Source organism: Chrysemys picta, chromosome 13, assembly GCF_011386835.1.
Source record: "Chrysemys picta bellii isolate R12L10 chromosome 13, ASM1138683v2, whole genome shotgun sequence".
Taxonomy (NCBI): Eukaryota; Metazoa; Chordata; order Testudines; family Emydidae; genus Chrysemys; species Chrysemys picta.
This window is the reverse complement of record NC_088803.1, coordinates 51,928,588-51,953,943: the sequence shown is the minus strand read 5'-3', so window position 1 is coordinate 51,953,943 and position 25,356 is coordinate 51,928,588. Positions and strand designations below refer to the sequence as shown.

Sequence of the window (25,356 nt, the reverse complement as noted above, 5' to 3'; positions counted from 1 at the left end):
TCCAAAATACGAAGCAGTCATATTAAATTATTTTTATTTAAATTTATTTTTTCTATATTCAGTGACAGGTGTGAGTGGGAATGACAGTCAGTTTCCTTCAATCTCAGACTACATCACATGGTGCGTCACCTTCTAATGATGCAGCGCAATGAACTGTAGAAACCGGCTCAAATTAGCAGAGCATGTGCACAGATGGCAAAGCCAGTGGGAATCTGTTTGCCAACTACTGGAAACTAATGTTTACCACAGACTGCATTGCAGATTCTAAGGAAACTGGCCACAAAACTATTCTGCACCACTGACACACCGTCCATAGCGGACAGTTATTTCCAAACCCCACCCTGCATGTGAGAATTAAAGGGATGCCAACAAAATGAGCATAATTCATTCTGCTATAGTTAAGACTAGATTTTTGTTTAAAGTTCAACTCTGGAATACTGTGTCCAGTTTTGGGCCCCACACTACAAGAAGGACGTGGAAAAATTGGAAAGAGTCCAGCGGAGGGCAACAAAAATGATTAGGGGTCTGGAGCACATGACTTATGAGGAGAGGCTGAGAGAACTGGGATTGTTTAGTCTCCAGAAGAGAAGAATGAGGGGGGATTTGATAGCAGCCTTCAACTACCTGAAGGGGGGTTCCAAAGAGGATGGAGCTCGGCTGTTCTCAGTGGTGGCAGATGACAGAACAAGGAGCAATGGTCTCAAGTTGCAGTGGGGGAGGTCCAGGTTGGATATCAGGAAAAACTATTTCACTAGGAGGGTGGTGAAACACTGGAATGCGTTACCTAGGGAGGTGGTGGAGTCTCCTTCCCTGGAGGTTTTTAAGGCCCGGCTTGACAAAGCCCTGGCTGGGATGATTTAGCTGGGAATTGGTCCTGCTTTGAGCAGGGGGTTGGACTAGATGACCTCTTGAGGTCCCTTCCAACTCTGATATTCTATGATTCTAAGTGCTCGAAAATCTACATGGCTACTTGGATTGCCTTGAAATATGGTCTGCCTCATGGGGCACAGGGTTCTGTTAGTGATCCAAATTTGGGGTCGTCTGACCAAGGAGGTTTCAAGATACATCTCCCAAAACAAAAGTTGAGAGATTCTGGCAACCTTTTTTGGCTCACAGACAAAGCTCAACAAGGGCTCAGATCATTGCATGAGGGTCCCTAAGGCTAGAGTGTTACCCCAACAGAGTGCATGGCACCCACCAGCCCTTTGTGGGAAATCAAATTACATTGCTATTTCAAAAAGCTTTTGCTTCTCATCACAAGCCTCATGTGCTTATTCTTGCTCCTAAGGTATTACACTGAGCATGTGCGGCGTGAGAGGCTAATTATCTGGAAAACTACTGAGGGAATGTAATCTTCACTGAATCTGATCTCCATCCCAGGCATTGTGAGTTCAAGTCCAACCCAGGGAAGAAATCTGAAGTGAAAAAAGCAGACATGTTGCCCAATCTGCCTCTATCAAAGGGTTTTTTTATTTTGGGGAAATGTAATCTGAGTACAGCAGAATATTCAGAAGGTACTGCAACTATTTTCCGAAAAGAAAAGAAATTACACATGTGAATGCACAGTGGGAGAGGAAGCTGATTAGGGGTGCAAGAGTAGGTGGGAACAGGAGAAGAGGGGTTTGGTGTGCAGCCAGGGATGGGGTTATTATGGGGAGGGGATAAATGGGAATGGGTGGCAGGGGAGGGAAGAGCGATTGAGGGGCTCAGATAAGGGGTGGGAGGAGGTACTGGGGAAGGGAGAAGGAAGTGGGTTGGAGAATGTGAACAGTAGCAGAGAAGATGGGGATTAGTCCTCAATTCTCCCATTCAGTGAGTGCTGGGATCTGCAGGAGCCTTACACCTCTGCAGAGGTCTGAGCCCCTTTCCCTGCCCCTGTGTGTTCTGGGATCTAGGGGACTTTGAGTGTCTTTCCCTTCCCCTCCATGTGAGCTGGGATCTGGGCTGGGGGGACTGAAGGTAACCATGTAAACATCTGAACTCCATAAGATGAATAGCTAAAATACATAACATGCATGGGGAAGCAGGGTGTGGTGGAGGGGCCCGGTTTGAAGGAGGGGCGAACTGGATGGACATGGCTAGGGAAGCCTGGCTGAAGCAGGGTCAGAAATCTCAACTGGAGGGGTGTAGTGGGAGTGGGCCCAGCTCAGTGTACAGCCAAGATATACACAGCTCAGTATATAACCAAGGGAGCATGTGGCCCTCTAGTAAACTGCTGCCCGTGATATGTGTACACGGCAGCACAACGCAGGAGATGGCAAGGAGCAGCTTCTTACATGTTAATGGCTTCTACATTACCAACTAGTGGCTTAATGGGATGGTGCACTGGAAGTGCTGCGGGGAGGAGGTTTAGGTGGCATACTGCATGTGAAGGGTTATAAAAGGGTCTGAAGTGGCTGTCAAATCTGACAAATGGGATACTCTGTAGGGAGAAGAGTCTCAATATTTCAGCGCAGGTAGTGCTTGTCCACTACAGTAACAAGGCAGAGTGGGAGTGTGTTATGGGTGCTGTGGGGCAGTGCTCAAGGAGGGAAGAGTTAAGGCTGTGTGGGCATTTACCTTAACTGTATTTCCTGGTTTTCAGAAGACCGAGTTTTGCTGAACTCGACGTTCTGAGAGGGCATGAGCTATCACCCAGCAACCTTAACTCTGCGTTCACAAAGGTTTTTTGCCATTTAATAATAATAATAATAATAAACAAGACACAAAGATGTTGCTTATTAGCTCCTGCAATTAGGCTCTTACCACTGAGCTGTAAGGGAGGATCCTGGACCCGCTGCTGTAAGCCCTTCATGGTCTCCACAAGCTCCTGGTGAAACTCTTCAATCACTTCTTCCAGCAGCCCTGCATCCTTCAGACCTCGCCAGAATGCAAACGTGTCATCTAGGGGAGCAGCAAGCACAAGAGAGAACCTCAGAGTACCAGGAAAAGGCAGTGGGGGGGCTGAATGACTGATATATCACCATGCCTTATTGTGAGGTAAAAGGGGTGTGCACATCCAGCAATCCTATCGAAAGGCAGGAGCTCACCCTAGACTTTGCTCTGATGGGGTTTGAAGCAGAGGACATTCTACCTCTAGGCAGGTGGGGATGGGGCAAAACCCAGTATGAACAGGCATCCCGAGGCAATGGGGGAAAAGCCAAGTCAATTGCGTAGCTTTCAAGGAAGAACATACTTTCCCATAATAGTCCCCCCCCCATTCCCCATATCACACAGGACTGATGCTGCCCAACAGGGCAAAGAAGCTGCAGAAAAATCCTGTGAGTCACTTTGAACCCTGAGCCAGAAGGACTGAGGCAGAGCTCCTCCTAGGAGTCTCACTCACTTCTCTTCCACAACCCAGCACAGGCAACTGGATGCAGCACCACAAATCCCTATCCCATTTGGGTTTCAGATGTTATCCTCCGTGATCCTCCCTAATTCTGCTGAATCAGAGACGCATGGGAGAAATCTCAGGACTCACACCCAGGTTCCTCTGAGGGCAGTGGCCAGAATTTGACCCATGCTTGGGTATTCTGATACTTGGAAGCAATTTCATGCCAAGACGACTTTGTGGCCACACTGCAAACACAAAGGACTTAGTCCTACACTACAATAATCTAAAGCTATGGCAAATAAATACCATGAAGATCAGGCAGCTGAGTACGGGAACACCTACAGGCAGAAACAGTTTTCCTACTCACCCTATCTTTTCTTTCTCCTCAACCTTCTCCCCCTACATCCCTTTCAATATAGGTAGCTCACATGGAATATGACAGGAGATATTGACAGCATTGTGTCTTGTGGTTTTCCTGAACTGTACCTCCAATGCTAGTGGTCCAATCACTGGCTTCCTCACAAGTTTCTATGGTGATTGTAGCAGGAGATCCATTTACTGCAACCAAGATCGAAAAGGAAAAGAAAACACAAGTCATGGCTTCACAAGTCTTGCCACATAGCGTCAGACTGTCCCTGCATTATACACCCACTCACTATGTTACATCCAAGAAAACAGGCAAGTCCATGCAGTACTCAATATTGTATGAACTTATCTCCTCCAGCTGAAAGCCAAGCAAACAGAGACTCTGAAGTGGGATTAAAAGTCACATGAGACCATTGTTTACTTTGCTTACTTTCCATACAGCTGGGCAATACCCTGGGCACTATTTACACAACTCTTGCAAAATTCTCTTTGCATCGGGGAGAGTAATTTCTTTATTATAATAATAATAGAAAAATTAATGTAACAGAGGGCTGGCAAGTAGAATTTGTATCTGGTCTGGTAAGTGTTCAGGGCAATTACCTGGCTTGCTGCCAATCTACAGGACGTGGAAGAGACACAAAATTCTTAAGAGTCTGCCTCTGACCTGTGGTTTGACAGGCCTGAAAACTGAACTGACCCAGTCATTCCTACAGATAATACACACTGGGATACTGTTCTACCCTGGCTGCCTCCAGCATATATGACTGTGATCATACTCCCGCCCAGCCACTCATGTGATCTCTGCTCTCCACAGCCCTTTCCAATCTCTATGGTACTGTTACTAGGGAGATGAAGGAGTCACATGTCAGTTGAGCTGCCAGGAGGATGTCAAGCTGCATGCAGGAGCTGTACAGCTTCAAATCTGGGCCAGAGATGCAGTGATCGTTCTGGGAGCACTAGAATGCTCTCCTGAAAGACGAGCAGTTTGTAACATTCTGTAGTTTTCAAATAATTCTTTCCCTGAGGAGTTTGTTCCTTCCACTCTGCAAATTTGGTTTTTCCCACTTGTGCCAAATACAGCCTGACACCCACAGTGAGGAAACATCCTGGTTTGCACCTTAACATCTTGGATTATATTAATAAAACTGCTCACAGCGACAAGGGTTAGAGCCACGCTGTGGGGCGGAACTACCACTGAAATAAACAATGGGTTACACATGTACAGCAACCATAAATACTAGCCCAAAGCATGGAATTCAATTGTTAAATGCTCTGGGCAGATCCAGCACAAGGGTACAAAAACAATTTTTGCTTTTCTCCTGCAAAATCTGTGGTTATCAGATTTTTTTCCCCCTAAGTTCTCAGTGGCAAAAGGATTTGCAAATATAAGTATTTAGAAATAGGAGCACATTTCCACAGAACATTCCCTGCTTAAGGCAAATCAAATTCAGAACTTAAACTCTAAAGCAATGTCCTTTTAAATTCATTGTTGTAACCTATTTGTGTGAGATCTGATAGAAATTTGTAGCATTCCATGGCTGCATTTAATCTTTCATCAGACAAAGCAATAAATAATTCAGAAACGGAGCCTTAAATGAAAATATCTAAATTATTCAGAAGGAAGTCAGTTGCCATCTTTGAAAGAAAGTGCAATAAAAGGGGCCCCAAATCCAGCATGCTGTGACAAAGGAATCATGCTCATCTCTGCAGCCATGAACACTGAGGACAGCTAGCAGCTGATCAGATGCTGGCGCTGACGGATGACCACATCACGGGGGGACTACTGCGTTCCTGCAGATTATCTGGAGGTCACTACTTGGCTATGCAGCTCCTAGTAAGCCAGGATGCAGTATGGGTAACTCTTTAGAATGAATATCATTCTTACAGATTACCCAAGTGATTTCCTTCTAGGCAGCCACTGCTCTGCCATGCAGCGTTACAATGGCTGCTTCTGCATAGTTCCAACATGGGAGACCCAGCAACAGGGGGAGGGGGAGAAGTGAAGGAGGAAAAAAGTAACAAGAAAAAACATGATAGAGACAACAGTAACTGCATTCATAAGGAAGCAGTAATTAAGCTTTGACTCTTAAAGTGCCCCAGTAGCGAGGGCTGTGGAAAGCACTCAACATACCGTCTGCAGAGGCAGGGGTGAGAGGAATATACTCTGTTGACGTCTGGCTGGTCAGAGACACTCTGGCTCCGGTCAGGTCAATTTTAGTGCTTCGGCAGGTGTTTGAACAGACCTTGGTATGTTGGTAGAAATCCAGCTCTCCAGAGTCCATGATCTTCCTGCAACACAAGGAATGAGCGTGAGTACACACTTGTATCAGTATGTCACAGACTCAGTGAGACAGATCACAAAAAACAGTTCCCCTTCTGAAGTTTTTAACTGCATTTCAGACACGTAAACCTCTCAAAACCCTGCACGAATTAACTCTGCACTTCAGCTTCTGCTCTTCTTTTCCCTTAAATTTAAGATGATTCCGATTGGCCTGGTAGAGAGGAAGCAGAACATGAGATTGCCCTGCAGGATAATCAACTGCTGAAGTGCCCTCAGGACTCCTGCTCAAGGGGCCAGTAAAGATCAGAGGGACTGGCAGAGGTAATGGGCCAAGAGTTGCTTCTCTTTTCTCCCTATTATCCAATTCTTTTGGGAACATGAACCAAATTAGTGGCCCATAAATGAAAGTTTCGAGTAAGAAAATCCACTCTGACAGGAAGAGAGGGGAAAAATTGTTTACCAACAAGACGAGCATTTAATCCCCTTCTATACAGCCTTTACATGTGAGTTTAGCAACTATACCACTCACTAGAGCTGAATAGCATGCTAATACATTGTGAATAGGGCAAAACTGTGTGAATATCCACATTCACAGATATATGCCAGCACTTTGAATACAGGAAGCATGGTGGGTGTCCCTGAGTTGATAAGCAGGAGGTTAGAAGCGCTGATGGAGAAGTTAGTCAGATTTATTGGGAACCAGGTTCAAGCACACAGAGTTCTCTGCCTACTGGCTGAATGCCCCACGGAGGGGTCAGTTAGAAGATAATATGCTCAGTTGAGGAAGGGAGAGAAAGTGGAAATTAAGCCACAATGGGCTTCTTCTGACAAACTCCAGGCTTAGTTATCAAACAGGAAGAGGAGTGAGCGAAGGACAAAGGAAGATCTTAATCTGATCCTATTGGACATCTAATGCCAACACATGCCCCCATCATCACAGAACCTCTATAAAGTATGGCACAATGACCACCTCAAATTAACAGAGAAATAGCAGGAAGTTGGTTTCCCTTTATCACCCATTCATCTACCCCGCATCCTGGAGACTCTCCCTCAGTGTAAAGAAGGGCTGGATGTCGCTCCTTTTGGAATCTAAAAATGAGGCATCTCAGCTCAGCAAAAGGACATTGCCAAAGTTGCACAGATGGTCTCCTCACCCCCAGGTAGTGAGCATGCTGCCTCTATAGTACTCTGAGCCTCTGCTGGCTGGAGACAACATCTTGGATTGCTGGGCTCTGTTTGCCACTAGGTTACTGGGCTGGCCCTCACACATCCTTTGTAAACAGGTTTTGTTCCTCAGAAGAGCAGCCTTGCCAAAACACTGATGTATTGGGTTACAACGACCAATGAGTAAAAGCTGATTAACAAGAATACGAGAGCAGTTTGTGTTATTGCAGGAGCTCAGGGGGTGGGGCAGCCTTGCTATGAAAGGAGTGTGGAGCCATTTACAATTCTGCGGTTGGGGAGGATTTCTTTTTGCTTCTGACTATGGATGAAGAAACAAGTGGATTTTGGTCAGACAGAAGTCTCGAGCTGGTGCTCTGGGAGACCATAAGGAAAGGAATTTCTGTAGTCAAGGCCAGAGAAGAGGAAGGCACAAATAAGCATTTTGGCAAAAAAAAGTGGTTTAAGACAGACATAACGTAACAGTATGGCTAGATTAATCTCATGCAGCAGGGAGTGCGGATTCAGTAGGTGGCATTCTTCTCTCAATCAGTAATGAACCAATGCTCTGGAATGGTGTTCAGGAGTGCTCTGCTGCACAAGTTCTGTCTTTTAGAAGAGATGTAAACAGCACAGTCTCACAACTTGTGGCCACAACTCATGACTCTATTTGTACGAGGAGATGGGGTTTTAGTCCTCGTCAAGTTCCAGATAAGGAAATTAACGTTTGCCTTTCCAAATCTCCCCTGCATTTCCAACTGGATAGTGTATTCTCTTTACTTCCTGTTCTAAAACTGTTGTGCGCTATTGCTGTGTGGCTGTTACATAACTGCCATGCACCGCCTAGAGGCAGCTGCATATCACATTGTTGCCTTGGGACTATGACAGGTAGTGACAGTCCCTCATTTCTTAACCACCTCTGCCTACCTGCAACAAGGAAAACACTTACATAAACCTGATCACTGGATGGATAGACAGTTATTGGGACAAATTTTCAGGGTATTCAGTGGCACACATATCCACTCAGTCGCTTAACAGCTGTATCAGAGCATGCGGCACATCCTCCGGGATTCTCCCAGAAAGAAGAAACCATGGCCATCCATGCACATATACAAGCAAGCAAAAAGACTAACCTGAGCATGATCCCATTCATCCGGATTGCTCGCTTCCAGTCCTTCAGGGTTGACTTGCCAGCCAAGTGGACAAACTCTTTGGGACTAATTAGGTGATCATCATACTGCAAAGGGGAGAAATGCAACATGGTGTGACGCAGCAGGAAAAATGTGGACTTGTTCCACATGAGGACAGGCATACGTTATACCAGGGTGCATAAACTGTATTTAGCATTGTGCCCAGTGACAGAGCAGAACGACCCTGATGGCCAAGTTTTAATATTACTGTTAAAACCAAAGCTGGGCTTATACCAAAACTCCTGATCTGAACAACCCCAAAGTTTGATAGGACTCTCTGGGCTAGGCCCATCTCTAGTGAAAAATCACCCACCAGGATATTGTGATTACACTGAAATATATCCTAACAGGAGCCAAGAGTCTGAACTTTGGCAGAAATTGGTTTCAAATTCTTCTCCTAGCCCTGTACATACCACAAAGCATCAGACAGGAAGGTCATACAAGATCCATTCTAATGCGGCTTGTGCAAAATAGAATTTGCATTATAGTGTGCTGCTCCATACCATGTGCAACTAAGCCACTATTTTATTTAGCTCTCATCTGCTCCCACTAACTATCAAGCAGACTAGTGACAAATAACAGATTGCTCCCACCCATCATTAGTATCCAGTCTTCCTAACCCCAATGGTCAACCCCACAAAGCACCTCAACAATGACTTGACTAGAAGAGATGCTAAGACTCAGGCTCTTTGGCGGCTCAATCTTTGGCCTCTGCAGAGTTAGTCAACAAGCACAATTAGTGCCAACGACAGCAGCTGCTTTTATGATGGGGACATCTGTCCCCCTGGGAACTAGATTGAGACAACCAGCATATTTCATATTGAATAGTCATGTGACATCTTTCCCTCATTACTGACCGGGTGGATTTGAATTGGTGACCTAGGACCCCTACTGAACTAGACAGTCCTCCTTTAATAAACCTTCTATGGGGAATTCCAGTAGGGATTTGCCACCTTCAGGGCTCTTTTCATTCCCTCCTAGGTTAACAAGTAAATCTGATATTTCCAACCGCTGCATGCCATGAACCATTGATCTATAACAGAAACCAGAGTCAAGTGCAAAGAGGAAGCTGATCTCCGGTGGTAGCAGGCACAACTGATCTGCTCCAGTCTCTATTGTTTGCTTTGGAGAGAGAGAGACCTGGAAAGATCCATCTCGCCAAGAGGAGGGGGAGTAGGCCATCTCATCAAAAGCTCTCTGGCAGCGCAGCCTGAAAGCAGATCCTTCTTAAGGGACAGATTATTGTTTACCATTGATGCCTTACTGTGTTATCATGAAACACATGTTCTGGGAATGAAAAGTGCCCCCCACTCCTCCACTCATGAAGAGTTTTTTTCATCCCCAACCATCTGGGGTGGAAAGAGTGGAAACAGGTCAATACCATCTTTACCAAGAAGGTTTGCATCACCGTATCAATTTCTCTTAAACTGAGCTGATAAAGGGAATGTCTAGGTTTTAGAAAACTGCTCAAAGGCAGAGCCAGATTGAAGTTGAAGCTCTAGCCAGAGCTGCTCAGTTTTCCTATGAAGCACTAAGTCACAATAACAGACTGCATGAAGACAATGGTACTCAAAAGAGTTTCCTCTCCTTTCCCCTTTAAAGCAGGATCTCAACTTAGTTATAACAGAGCCCTGCTTTCTGACACAGTCAAAACCACATATGGATGGAGTTTACAAACTGGTAGCATGATCTACCATAGCAATAGCACTGGAATGATACATTTCATTAGCATCTGTGGTCCTTATTCTCCTTTCTGGGCCAGGAGGGTAACCTAAGAGCACACTTCTTATCTCCATACATGCGGTCCTTAGGGACCTTGTGGTTTGAGCATTGGCCTGCATTGGCTTGCTAAACCCAGGGTTGTGAGTTCAATCCTTAAGGGGACTATTTGGGGATTGGCCCTGCTTTGAGCAGGGGGTTGGACTAGATGACCTCCTGAGGTCCCTCCCAACCCTGATATTCTATGATTCTATAACACTGTACCCTCACCTGGACACATTTCACATTAATGCCTGGGCACACGAACTTCCTCCATATCAGGTTGGCTTTACTATCTCCGCAGGTGATGGGATAAACAATCTCAGCCTCCAAGCTGTCCTCCTCTTCAGCCATCTTCACTTCTCACAGGGAATGAGAAGGCAGGGATCGGGGCGGGTCAGAAGGAAAATGAGTTACAACTATTGATTACTGTCAAGAGTTAAAGACATTTTGGGACAGAGTTTTAAAGCTTGGGAGCAAAAAGAGAAGGCAGGCAGGAAAACCAGGCTCTTCAGACAAATTTTTAGCCAGCCTTCAATACCAAGCAGCCATTTGAGACAGATGATATAGTCACACACATTATTATGGTGCAATGGTCTATTTTCAAGGTGGTGGGTCTTCCACTGTTCCCAAAGGAGGGCTTATAAGCAGGTAATCATGTCTTTTGCAAATTAAACACTTGCAAACCCACTTCAACTCAGTTGGTGAATATTTCCTACCCGCCTACACTGGAGTGAAGCCACTCAAGTGAGAGCCACAGGAACATTCCAAGATACAAAAGCATCACTGTCCAAGCCCGAGCATCAATACTTTATTACAGGGATCAGAGAGTTTTTGGGAGTCACCATTTTTATTACTAGAGTAAGTTCATTCAACTTAATTCAAATAATGAAGAGGCCAGCAAACCCAAGGGAGACTTTCCAAACTAAACTGGTTTATGCCACTGCAGCCCAATTGGCAGAGACATTCTTACAATTTTTGAGTCATAAATTCGTCGTCAGGTTTCAGAAGCAAGCAGTAATGCTCTTGTAAACAGACAATTTGATGATCCCATGGCTGAACTATGGGCAAAACATATAGGTAGCAGATTGAATGGGGAATAAATTCAAGCAATCCCACTCTTAGCCAGGAGAGGGCAGCAGTGTGCTATGAAACCATATCTGTCCAAAGCAACAGAGAGTCCTGTGGCATCTTATAGACCAGGGGTTGGCAACCTTTCAGGAGTGGTGTGCCGAGTCTTCATTTATTCACTCTAATATAAGGTTTCGCGTGCCAGTAATACATTTTAACGTTTTTAGAAGGTCTCTTTCTATAAGTCTATAATATCTAACTAAACTATGTGGTATGTAAAGTAAATAAGGTTTATAAAATGTTTAAGAAGCTTTGTTTAAAATTAAATTAAAACGCAGAGCCCCCTGGACTGGTGGCCAGGACCCGGGAAGTGTGAGTGCCACTGAAAATTAGCTCGCGTGCCGCCTTCGGCACGCATGCTATAGGTTGCCTACCCTTATTATAGACTAACAAATGTATTGGAACATAAGCTTTCGTGGGTGAATACCCACTTCGTCAGACGCGTATCTGCCCACTCTCCCTTTTGGGCCTTCTCACCTTCCTTTTTGTCACATGCAGTTAGGAGGCGGGATTATGGCTCTACTGTTCTGTTTCTTTAAGCAAATAACAGCTACAGTGATGCCTGCAGGAAATGTGTGAAACCGTGATCTGATCCTGAAGGTGTCAGTCTGCCTGCTCTGCAAGGAGGCTCCTGGCCTCTCACTGGCAGTGTGGTGTGCTCCCAGGCAGCGGAGCTAGGCAGACCTGCAGCACTCAAACCCTCAAGCAGCAGGACTGCTGATACTGCAAAGGTGCCATGAGGAAGGTTGCAGTAAAGGCCAAGGCGGTACACTGAACCTACCTAAGACAGCTTCTTTCAGATGTGTGGAAGCTGTGAAGGCAGCAGCGGCTGCAGCAGCTGCATTTTCTGTCTCCAGGGTGTCTTCATTTAGGTCGCCACTGGTAAAAGAGTTGGAGATGGAAAATTAAGGCATTTAGATGAATCATTCCCATTTCTGATCTCTGGAGCGAGCGCTGTTTCGAAGGTCACTTGTAATACACTTTGGTGTGAGCCAAAATATGTCCCCGTAATCCCTAGAAATGCAGATCTCTTTCCTCAAGAAAGTATCCATTGGCAAAAGGTAAGTTCTCTTTTCCTCACTTAATTAAAAACTTGGAGTCTGATGTTGCCAACTCCAGCCCAGTACAACACTTGTGTGATCCCTGTGCTGCAATTTCCTGATTCATTCATAGGAAGCTGGCTATTTCCCTCCGCCAGCACAATGGAAATCAAAAGCAGACTGTTGCCAGTCACTGGCAACCTCTTTTAAAAAGATTCCCAAAGGAAGCAAGTGGGCAACATTCCTCAGCTGGCTGGAGGATGGACTAGATGACCTAATAGGTCTTATTTTCCATCTCTAACTTCTATGGCTCTATGCTTCTTAGGAATAGGACCCAAGAGGGCTGGAAAAATAGTAGAGTATTTCATTAAAGCTTCCCCCCCCCAATATGGGTTAGGCAAAACAAGGAGGAAAGATTAACAGACTTTGCCTGGAAGCAGGATTATATTACCTTTGTTTCTGAACTTGAATGAATCTTGGTGACGTTGGAAAAATGTGGCAGCAGCATGGTGTGGCATGTCAAAAGTATCCAGTGTGATCAGCACCTAGAGTAGCTGATCATTCTGAATTGATGGATAGACATTTGGCACGTCATTGTACCCCAGTGAACTTGCTCAATGTTAAAACTACCAGTTCATATTGAATGGGAAAAGAAGAAGGGGCAAAATAAACATATAGAGGCCCCATTTACATAGGACTTTTAACCACGATCTGGAAAACTGTGCTTAAGCATGTTTTAAACTTGGTTGTCTGGGTTATAACTAGTTCTGCCAGCTGATGAATGAGAGCAAATTATGTCCAATTATTGTGTCTAATGTGTTTTATCCCAGGGGGAGAGCGAGGCTAGAAGGACTCTAAACCTGGATTGAATGCAGTTTGATCCTGTCCATGTTGACAGATGAAAGGGCTTGAATCCATACTCCCGGTGAGCATAGGGGCCCCAAACCATGAATTTCTGCAAAATTTGTTTTAAATTAAGCTTTTAGACCTTATGGTTTCAAGGATAATTCTGCAAATGTGAACCAAATGCAAACCAAGGCAGTGTTGCTTCCTGAGTCTGGACCCAGACAGCTCCAGTGCCTCTGCTGCTGCTCAGTAACTTTGGCCAAACTTCAGAGAGAAATAAATAAAACTCTGGTCAGTTTCATTGCTTGTTTCAGAAACTAGCTGTGCAACTGTCAAGGGCCATGTCACTGTCACACTGCTGCTGCTGGGGAATGGTTTATGCAGCAGTAGAGACAGGAACTATACTTACTCACAGGGTAGGAGGATCCAGGAAATGGAGACCTAAGGAAGGAGTAGTGAAACCTACCCTGCTTGCAACAACCAAAAGACTCTGGAGGAGCAAAAAAACCAGGAATCTCTTCTCTGATCCAACAGTAAGAGGGAGGCATATCTTTCATTTTATCTACTAACCAGAGGCTGATACGTAAGATGGCACCTCCAAGCAGGAACTGGTTAGCACCCTGGTAGAAATCCCACCCAGCCACTGGAGGAGGCGGCAGGAGATGCTGGGCTTCTAACGGAAGTGTTCCACCTGGATCTCACAAGTGGGGCCACCCCTCCTCTTGCCATCTCCTGGCACACAAATGAGTTAAACTATGGTCAGCCTGATTGTTAAACATGGTGAAGATAGGACTGGAAGGAGAATGAAGTGTGTGTGTGCATGCTGGAAAGGGAATACTCATACGTTCTGCTTTAAGAAAAAAGGGCTAAAACAAACCTGAGAGTTATGGTTTCAGAACACGGTATGCACATGGGCGATGTGCAGAAGTTATCTTACAATACACATTGGTATTTGGGGATAAATCTAAAGACCAACAGAGTAGCTCATGTCATTGCTGTTCCTCCCCACTCCTCCCAGTCACTTAGAGCAGAAATCAAAGTAGGAGCTGCTAGCTTCAGCTCTCTCCGATCCTGGAATACCTGCACTTGCAGTGATGATGGAAGTCAGAGCCCCTTCTAGGTTTCAGTTGGCTCATGCATCACTGGAGAATTGCAGGGACATGTTCAATTCTCTCTGCTGGATACTTAGGCCTTGTCTAACTACGGAGTTTTGTTGACAAAAAGCAGCTTTTGTTGACAAACCAGTGAATGTGTACACAATGCAATGCGACTTTTGTTGGCAAAAATGCCGTTTCGTCAGCAAAATAAAACCACCCAGACGAGAGACAGAAGGCTTTCTGGGCAAAATTTTTGTCGACAAAGTGCCAGTGTAGACACCACGCTGGATTTTATCACTCTAATTGGCCTCCAGGAGGTGTCCCACAATGCCCAATTGGACCGCTCTGGTCACCAGTTTGACTTCCACTGCCCTGCAGCCAGGTAAACAACCATGTGCCCCTCCCCCTTAGAAGCCCTGGGAATTATTGAAATTCCATTTCCTGTTGGTTTGCCATGGAGAGGTCTCATCGCATCTTCCCAGGTGACCACGGCGGGTTATCGCAGCAAATGCTCTCCCACTTGGACCACTGCAGAGCTGCTAGATCTGATCAGTATTTGGGGAGAGGAAGCTGGGCAGTCCCAGCTGCGTTTGATGTATGAATTTTGATACTTACAGGCAGATCTGTCAAGGCTTGTGCGAGAAGGGCTACGAGCGACACGCTGCAGTGCAAAGTGAAGATAAAGGAGCTGAGGCTGGCAAGGGAGGCAAATCGTTGCTTCAGTGCTGCACCTAAGACCTGCCAGTTCTATAAGGAGCTGGATGCTATCCTCAGTGACAACCCCACCTCCACCACCAAGAGTCCCGTGGATACTTTGGAGGGAACGGAGGTGGCGGAAAGAGAATCTAACCCAGAGGACGAAGTCATTGATGAAGAGGTGGAGTTAGATGATGGTGTGAGGCTCCCGGGGGCTAGGCAACCAGGAACTGTTCAGCACTCCGGAGTTGTCTAGCCAGTCTCAGCAGTTGCTCTCCGGTGGGCAAGAAGCAGGAGAGAAGATGCCTGGTAAGTGGCTGTGGTTTGTGTCGTGCGGAGGTGGGTTCAGGGCATAGAAATGTGGGAGGCTGGCTGTGTTTCTGTGTGCTGCACATTTCCCTGTGCAGCTAATCATTACGGTGGAACAGGGAGTTGATGCACACTGAGATCTCACAGGAATCCCCCAGAGAGATCTCTAGGAAAGGTTCCTGGAGGTACTCGGCAATCCTCTGCCGAAAGTTCCTTGGCAGAGCAGCTTTGTTCCTTCCCCTCATTGTAGGAAACTTTCTTGCGCCATTTGGCAATCACTTATTGGGACCAAAGTGGCACATAGGCAAGCTGCGTAGGGATCAGGATGGAAGCCACAAGCATGTAGTAGATGTACCCTTGCTTCCCTGCTTACCCTCAGCAGTGACATATCTGCTACAATGACCCTCACCTGTGGAAAAGTGTGGGAGAATTTTAGAATTTTTTTCTTGTTGGCTGCACCGGAACCCTTGCGGAGCACCCTTTTCCTCATGTAGAGCGCCCCCCCCAGCCAACACTCACCATGCTTTGGGTGTTTGCCAAGATATGTGCTTGCCAAGGGTCAGTGAGAAAGTGATTGTAATGTTACCAGAGGTGTATTTTACTGAAATGTGTCAATGCTGTGCATGAACTTAACAATCATGCTTCTGTGCATTGTTCCTTGTGCTTCGGCAGATGTGGCCTTCAAGAACACTCCGCACATACTGGCCAAGCGTCTCCGCCAGATAAGAAAGCGCCCAAGATGGAGCAAAGAAGACATATTCCGGGAGGTACTGCACTTCTCCAATGCAGAGAAAAGGGAACGCAAGGAGTGGAGGGAAGTGGAAAGGGAGGACAGAAAAGAAAATCAGGAGTTTGTAAAGGACGCTACTGAGCAGATGATTAAAGTCATGGAAGAGCAAACACAGATGCTGAAGTCCTTAATAATCCTGCATACTGAGCAGATGCATGCCCGCCCTCCCCTGCAGCACATTCAGAACTCTTTCACTCCCCCCAAACTCTGCCCACATAGTCCTTTCTGGGAGTTCTGTTTCCCCTCGGACAACTTTCAAAATGATAGCTGGACATACACACAGCTTTGAAAGTCTGCCCTTCCCTGGTACCTCCTTTCCCAACAAGTGCGTGTGGTTTCTTGTTTAATAAAAGCAAAGTTTTTAAACAGTAACTCATCGTTATTTGTTTTCTATGAATTGAGATAGCAGGCACTACGAATACATACACAGGCAGTGTAATCATTTGCTTACTGGAATGTAAGACCCCAAATGTCACCATTGCTTCTGAGGAAAACTACATGTAATGTAACATTGCAGCACCAATCACTGAGATATACATTACTGGTTCTCATTTTGAAAGTGTTGCCTCAAAGCCTCCCTGATTCAAATTGCCCCCCTCTGGGCCCCTCTGATAGCCCTGGTATCCGGCTGCTCAAAATCAACAGCCAAGCGGTCTGCCTCAACACTCCACCCCGAGCAAACCTTTCACCCTGAGCTTCACAAAGATTATGCAACACGTAACATGCGGCTATGGCCATGGGAATATTATCCTGATTGAGGTCTAACCTGCCATAAAGGCAGCGCCAGCGCGCCTTTAATCTGCCAAAGGCACATTCCACTGTCATCTGGCACCTATTCAGCCTGTTGCTGAGCTACTCTTTGCTGTCGTCCAGATTTCCCGTGTAAGGTTTCATGAGCCGCGGCTGTAAGGGGTAGGCCGGGTCTCTCAGGATCACTAGGGGCATTTCAACATTCCCCACTGTAATCTTCTGGTCTGGAAAGAAGGTCCCCGCTTGTAGCTTTCTATACAGGCCGGTGTTCCTGAAGATGTGTGCATCATGCACCTTTCCGAACCACCCTGCGTTGATGTCAGTGAAACGTGCACGGTGATCCACAAGAGCCTGCACCACCATGGAGAAATACCCCTTCCCATTGATGGACTCCATCACAAAATGGTCTGGTGCCAAAATTGGAATATGCGTGCCATCTATTGCCCCTCCAGTTAGGGAAACCCATTTCCGCAAAGCCATCCACTATTTCACGCACATTTCCCAGAGTCACAGTCCTTTGTAGCAGGATGTGATTAACTGCCTTGCATGCTTACATTAACGCAGCCCCAACGGTCGACTTCCCGACTCCAAATTGATTCATGACCAACCGGTAGCAGTCTGGAGTCGCCAGCTTCCACACAGCGATTGCCATGCACTTCTCTACCGAAAGGGCAGGTCTCAATCTGGTGTCCTTGCACCATAGTGCTGGGGCGAGCTCCGCACATAGTTCAAGGAAGTTGGCTTTCTGCATTTGAAAGTTCTGTAGCCACTCCTTGTCATCCCAGACGTGCATGACATACGATCCCATCATTCAGTGCTTGTTTCCCAAGCCCAAAATACGATGGTCCACCCTCTGCAGCTGTTCCGTGAAAGCCAAAAGCAATCTAAAGTTGCTCCTATCCATGTCACACAGCATGTCAGGCAACTGGGAGTATTCTTCAGTTAGGAACTTTCCGATGGCAGTGCAGTTAACCACGATGTCCTCATGACAGTTATCAGAGCATAGGAGAGCAGTGTAGGATACATCCCTTCTCACAAAGATGCCGGGGTGCACAGCAAAGCAGGGCCATTGAAAAATGCCGCGAAAGAAAGCCGGAAGCCTATGGAATGCTGGGACAGAAAGCAATGAATCATGGGACATTGAGCCAGGTCCCAAGCTGCGCCACGATCTGCTCCGCCTTCCCACAATACCTAGCAGCAGAAGGTATCGAGCTGGACCGTGGGATAGGTACCCCCAGTGCATTGCTCATATTGTCGATGATAGTGCCCCAACTGTGGATGCGCTGTGCCGACAAAGGGAGCGAGTGTGAACATGACATACAGATTTTTATTATAGCGATTTTTGAGTGTCGACAGCACTTTTGTTGACAAAATTCTGTAGTGTAGACCAGGCCTGACTTCTCCCTTGTTTCTTTTTTGCAGCTGAAAATGTTTTACTAAAGATCTGTGAACAAACCAACCAATCCATGAATATAAATGTACATTTTATAGCATCTCTGTGTACCCCATAGCTCAGGCTGCCTGGCCTCCTGCAAGTTACGTACATATAGTATAAGCCACTGCAGCCATAGGCAGACAGCTAATTAAGGACACTATATCAAAGTGTTCCTCTGCTTCCTGCCTTGTACTAGAGGCTCTCCTCATCTTTCAGTGCTTGCTAATGGAAGGAGAGACAGACAACTGGCTCTGCATGGCTTCCCTATCCTCCCAGTTAGTTCCTGGCTTGCATCAGCTTAATTTGCAGAGTACATGCAAAATAGACTATTTAAAGAGAAGACATTTTAAAAATATACACAAATGTGAAATATATTTAGGCTACTTTGGACTGTAAATATTTCTTCTTTACACTCAGGGGATGCCATTGCAATCTTAGCTAGCACAGAACACTGATGCGATATGTGTTAATCTTTCACAGAAAATTCCCATGGAAGGAAGCAAGGGCATGCAGACCACTTGATCGATAACATCTGAGACACATGTGAGCTCTGGCTATCAGTCTGTGTGGCCACCTCTACTGGATTTTAAAGACGTGCATTTGGATTTTCTGGCAAAGAGGCCCAGTCTAATTACCGCAGCACATTCTCTCCACCTCTCTCTAAAGTCCTGGGGGTGGGGAAGGGAGGAAGGGGAAATGATAGTTAACAAATTTCCTGACACTTCAGCAGTTTCACTCTGTATAAACTGGGTGTGCTAAGCAGGAGTTTATGGAGGCTGTACATCTAAAGTCTGGCCTGCTCTGATAAAGAGGGGGAGGAGGGGGGGATTGAAGTGACTGACTGACTCAGTGATTCATTGGCTGATTACATAAGGCAGCGCTAGGCTACACAGGAAAGTCAAGTTCAGGAGCTACCGGTTTTTCCCTTCTGACTTCTCAGCAGATGACTGTAGGGTAGAACTACAGTGTCAAGAAACTGCTCTCCCTTCCAGCCACAGGACTAGTATCTTGTTCACACAGATCGGGGTAGCTATAATGTGGAGATAGGGGATCTTGTGTGGGAGGCATCTCAGAATCATGAGGTAGGTGAAAACTCTCCTAGGCTCTTCCAGAGTTCCTGCTTTGGACAACAGCATGGGAGAGGAGAAAACAGGATATTCTGATACGCAGGTCTCTCAATCTCTCCTGTTGAAGCTGTTCCACTGTTTATAAATAATTAAGTAGTCAATGGAGTAGGGAACTACACAAAAATGAGGACCCTAGTTAGGCAGAAATTAAAAAGAGCAGTCACAAGGGTATATAATAATGCCACTATATAAATACATGGTTCCTGAATACGGTGTCCAGTTCTGGTCTCCCCATTTCAGAAAGGATACAATGGAAATGGAAAAGGTTCAGAGAAGGGCAACAAAGATGATCCAGGATAAGGAACGACTTCCATACAAAGAGAGACTAAAAAGATTAAGGCTATGCAGCTTAGAAAAGAGACGACTAAGGGCGGATATGTAGAGGTCTAGAAAACCATAAATGGTGTGGAATAGAGAAGTGTTATTTACCCTTTCCCACAATACAAAAACCAGTTGTCACTTGATGAAATTAATAGGGAGTATGTTTAATACAGAAAAGAGGAAATACTTTTTCACACAATGCACAACTAGCCTGTGGAACTCACTGACATGGGATGTTGTGATGGCCAAATGTATAACAGGGTTCAAAAAAGAACTGGATAAGCTCATGGAGGATGGGTCCATCAATGGCTATTAGTCAAAATGGTCAGGGAGGCAACCTGGTGCTCAGAGTGACCCTAAGCAGGAGTGGAAGACGGGGATGAATTGCTCCATAACTGCCCTGTTCTGTACTCTCCCTCTGAAGCTCTGCTACGGGCTACTGTTGGAGACAAGATACTGGATAAGAGGGACCATCGTCTGACCCAGTATGGCAGCTCTTATGACATGAACCTGGTCATGTCCTGAACTTGATATGAACTCACTCCCAGGTGAGTGCCCTAATCACCAGGCAATAGAGTCACTCTCAATCTCTCTCTGGCCCTATGACTATTTAATTATTTATACTCAGTGGAATAGCTTCAACAGGAGAGAGTCCCACATCAGAATATTCTATAGCTCGGTGGTTAGGCCACTCTCCTGCTGAGGGAGACCCAGGTTCAAATCTCTTGTTCACATCAGGTAAAGAGGGGAATGGAACCTGGGTCTCCCACATTTGTAGGAGAATGGCCTGACCACTTATAAAGGAGGCATACACACACCCCACCAAAACAAATTTTTCACCCAGCTCAATCCCTGACAACCTACAGCAACAATTCACTGGCCCAAATAATTTTGACAATGACCTGCTGCAGAACATGCCTATTCTGTCCGTGTCGGACTGTCACATTCATGTTCAGCATGAAGGATCGTTTTAAGTCAAGTCATGCTCCAATCCTCATCCACATATAAATTTTACTTCCAAGGTAGTGCTGTGCTTTTCTGAAGTCTTGCTAGGCATATGGCAGGCCTGCAAACCTGCGGAGTCATAACTGCAGATGCTGAGCTGACACATACAGGGAAGACTGTTCGAGGAGTGAGAGTCTAACACCAGGGAAGAAAGGAAGAATTGTAATTCAATAATTCACCAGTTCACCACAGGATTCCTTCCCAGCAATTTGTTAAATTCATCTAGGGGAACAGCCAAAGTGCCATTTCAGTTGGACCTGCCTTCTGGTGGTTGCAAGAGAGACAGATCTATCTCTTACATACAGAACACCGATATACCATGGGCCTGATTCAGATCTCTCTCACACGAGTGTAAATTAGGAACAAAAACCAGTGTATGCGAGAGAAGAGTCAGGTTCTATACCTTCTATTACTTTTAGCGATGACTTTTGGCAGGGAAAACTAATCCAGCTGCATCTTAAATCCCAACCTCTAATAACCTTCAACAATCTTTGAGACAATAACTCATGACACTGTTGAGGCGCCTATAAAAGGATATCTTTCCTGCAGAGGTTTAACTGGGAGAAAAAAAGCACTTGAAATGGAATATACCCATTTTCCTTCTCTGCTTTGCCACATCCCTTTCTCTCCCCTGCCTCTGTTCCCCTGTGCAGATGCAGGACAGTTGTGCGCCTCAGCAGACAGAGGTGGGTGGGTTGGGAGCATACTCAAATAAGTTTCTCCAGCTACAACAGTGTGTCCCACCACCAAACAAGTACAGTAGTTGCATTAGCTGGTTGCCATGACAAAGCTGTGGGAGGCAGCTCTGCTCACATTTCATCAGACAGGATCACTCAAGTTTCTCCCCAGAAGGAGCCATAAACCAGAGGAGGAAAAAGAAGAAATTAAGTGCTCATGAAGTGACTGGCTCATTTCTTCTTTCTCAATTGCTTTTACTTAGCAGTGGAACCTTAGACCATTTCTAACCACACACCAAGTGCACTGCAATATTAGCTTCTGTACTAACACTGAGCCTCCCTATCCCACACAACAAATGCGAATTGCCAGGCGTTGCCATTTTTTGTTTTCCTCTGCACTTCCCACTTGTTTTATTAAAAAGTTGTTCAACTAATACGTTCTTATGCTTTAATTGCAAGTTTGGTTTTTATAGTAAAAATAAACCCACAATAGCATTAGAAAAAATGCATTATCCAGAACACTATCTTGATAGGGTCATTAATCTGGACTCTGTTGTTTTAAGTGTCACATGGGATAAAAGCCAAATTCAAAGTCTATTTCACAGGGTAGGCTGGGACCCACACAAGGCAGGAGGATCCAAATTCAGGTTCCTTAGTTATTTTCTTATGCCAGCAAGCATTGGAAAATGAGACTGAAAGGGTAGGAACCAAACTGACTATGGAATCTTGAGAGAAGACGGGAGTCCCTGCAGTAGCAGCCCAGAGAATCTAAAATGAGTCTCATCTACTACCGATGCTGCAGACCTGCTCAGAGAGATGCATTCTGTCTGACAGTAGTAATCTTCTATGAGTTTCACTAGCAGACCCGAAAATGTGTCTCCTTCTGAGGTCATGTCTATATGCTAAGGTTCCAGGGTGGGAAGGAACGAGTGAGAGAGAGGGACAGACATTATGCAGGTTTTGGATGTCTCATAAAAGAACAAAATCTCCTAATCACACCCACCTTGACACCCAGAGAAACAAATGGCTCTTGTGACTATGACTGAATAAAAATAGATCTCTTCCCCCCATTCTATGGAATTACCCCACTCCTGATTATTAAAGACACAAATGGACAGATGAAAAATTAATAAATAAAATAAAGGTGCTTTCAAAACTGCTGGGGGGGGGGGACGACAAACACTCACACCCAAGCATTTCCTTAGCCAGAGCACCAAAAACATATTCCACTGCTTCAACTGGATCTACAGGATCACCTGGCAACACACACATTAAAAAAAAAAATCTATTTAGCACCCATCTTACCCAGCAGCTTCCCAGTTTCACGTCTGACTGCTTCCCTGATGGGCAGCCTATGGAGGTTAATGCAAGCACAAACAGCATGGAACTTTACAAAAGGGAAAGGGGAAAGAACTGGCCCATTCCTTCCCATCACCATCTATTAAATTGGGAGAAAACAGCTCTGCCAATAGCAAACATATAAGCATCCAAGAGATGTCAGATGAGAGAAGCCAACTTCCTCACAATTGGCACATTAATTGCATTTAACATCACACCCCCCTTTCCCCAGAATTCCCATCCTCACTTTCTTGCGGATGAAGGAAAATAACACATCATCTCTATTGGGCAGGTTGAATTGGAAGCCAATGGAATGGCCCATTTCTTCCTGGCATTTCATAACAGCCTGTTAACAAAGATCTTTAAGGCTGGTTCCAGCAGAATAATAGGAATGGTATTACCCTTACTGACCCTTCTGGAACATGGACATTGTAACCTGATGCACTTCCCCAGAGCAGTAAGAAGAACGTGATTCAGTTGGAGTGGAATGTATTTGTGGAAACTGGACAAGCATGGTTTCCTATGAAGGACAGTAAATGGCAGCAGACTTCCCAATCTATTTCAAACAAGAGATCGTTTTGGTCAAAGAAATCTGTTTGGAGCCAGTTGTAAATATGAACATGGATTTCCTGCCTACTGAAAATCCAGAAACTCTGGAAGCACCAACATGTATACATGCTCTGGGTATAAGCCAGGGATGTGCCAAAGAAAATTCAACCAAATAACACAAACAGCTCTTCACTACTTAGGACTTCTGTGTACAAACAGGCCATTTTCATTTTGTGAACACAAAGAGTTAGCCAATCTAGGACAATCTAGGAAAATAAGGAACCAACACAAACCACGCAGTACTGTATCTAGAGTATCAACTTAAAAACGGATTTCAAATATGAGAGAAACAATATTTTACAATCATTCCAAGTTCACTTATGTAGGATTTTGAGAAGCACAATTCTGTTCTATATCTCGGTAGTGTTTTCAGTGACATCTGTCATCTTTATTGCTAACGGCCTATTAGTAATTCCCCTGGCGCTGCTGAAAATTACAGAAAGAAGGTTCCTGCAGAATGCTGCTAAAATCCTGGACCCAAAAATACACATTGCAAACAAAAGATTTTGCTATATTACAACATGAAAACAGTTCTGGAACAAGTTCCTGACATGGAGCACACGGTTTAGTGAATAAAACACTAATTTAGTCACCTGTTTTCACTCCCAACTGATTCATGTCCACCTTAACATGCACATCTCTGAAAAGTGACCATTTAAAAATGGTACTTTTTAATTTAAAAGACATTTTCCTTATGTGTACAAAATCCTATCTGCTTCGTATCCAAAAAGAGTTTGTACTGCTTTTCTACTCTCCGATAGAATGAGCTGTGGATTCTAGTCTACTTTGAGTATTAAACAGAATTACCAGTAAGTCCCAATCATTACAGCTGTAGAGTCCCACTGAAGATAGCAGGCTAACGGAGATGTCACTGAGTGCATAATTTGAAGACAGAGGAGTTGCACAGATGCTACTGAGGTCCTATTGGTCACAATGATGCCTGAGATAGAAAGAGCCCAGTTACTCTCTCCAGGATGAGTTTGTAGGGATGAAAATTAGAAGCAGCATCTTTTTACTTATGAACTACATATTTGAAGTGGAGTCTTTGAGAAACAGTACATATGGACTCTCATGGTATCCTTTTTCCAAAGTCATTTTGTAGAAGAGATTTGTATTTTAAGATCCTCAATAATGTTAGTTTAGAAGGCTTCAGCTCACACCAGAGGGGATGGTGGTTCCTACTACTAAAATACACCCAAACCAGCAGGACACTGTGTGATCTGTGTTTGAGGAGTTTAGGAATAAGCTGGCACGGGGACTGTATTGCCAATTATCTCAAGGATAAATGAAGTCAATGGGAATTTGGAATGTGCAAGGAATGCAGCATCAGACTCTCAGAAGCTAACCCAGTTATCTCAGCGTGGTCTACCTATACTGTAGCTGAAGCATTGATACATAAAGGACTTCAGCATCTAATAGACTCTTCACTGCATTAGAAATATAATCTTGCCTCTATGTCCAGCACTACAGTGAATTATGGCCTTAACATAATAAAAATCTATGCAAATCAAGCTGGCCTGCACACCCTGCTGATGCAAATTTTGAATAAGAGAGTTAAGTATTCCAGTGGTAGGTTGTTAGTGCATTATGCTTAAAGGGACAACGCTACTAATCCAAGGTAGGTGGTACTGCGTGTTATTTCAATCAATTTCCAGTTTCCTTAAAATTACGTTAGCATAGGATCATCTGGAGCTACCTATTGTTATTTAATTTTTGTTTCAACCATTTTGTTGACTTGAAATGGTTATTTAATTGCATTTAACACACATTTGCTGATCTGAAAAAAGAAAAAGAGGAGGAAAAACAGAGTAAAAAAGATGTAAAACTCAGTACACACGTGGATGCCTAAACGTGTGTTTAAAAAAAAGAAAAGAATCCTGCACTAGCAAGGAGACTGGCTCTGTCTAGGTATTTATAGGACCTTGAGCCCCTGCTGAACACTATCAAATTTATCCTCAGCATCTGTGAGGGGTAGGGAAGTGCCATTATCCCCATTTCACAGATAATGAACTAAGGTACAGAAAGATTAGGTGGCTTATCCATGGTCACACAGGCAGTCTGGACACAGCTAAGAATTTAGCCCAGATCTCCCTTGTCCCATTCAAGTGCCTTA

The 25,356-nt window shown here is 45.0% G+C and overlaps 1 protein-coding gene across 5 annotated transcripts in view; it reads right to left on the bottom strand.

Moving 5' to 3' along the window:
• GMEB2 (glucocorticoid modulatory element binding protein 2) overlaps positions 1-25,356 on the bottom strand; it is a 40,855-nt gene that overhangs the window by 3,565 nt on the left and 11,934 nt on the right. For 2 of the 5 annotated variants that reach the window (XM_005291732.4, XM_065566258.1), the window contains exons 3-8: positions 11,985-12,082; positions 10,304-10,431; positions 8,258-8,361; positions 5,814-5,971; positions 3,803-3,874; positions 2,746-2,883 (exon numbers count right to left, since the gene is read on the bottom strand). In XM_005291732.4, the coding sequence (XP_005291789.1) occupies positions 2,746-2,883; positions 3,803-3,874; positions 5,814-5,971; positions 8,258-8,361; positions 10,304-10,431; positions 11,985-12,082 (698 nt within the window). Of the gene's footprint in view, positions 1-2,745; positions 2,884-3,802; positions 3,875-5,813; positions 5,972-8,257; positions 8,362-10,303; positions 10,432-11,984; positions 12,083-12,694; positions 25,021-25,356 lie in introns of those variants that run through there. The other 3 variants (XM_065566260.1, XM_042847384.2, XM_065566259.1) reach the window with 3 other exon arrangements.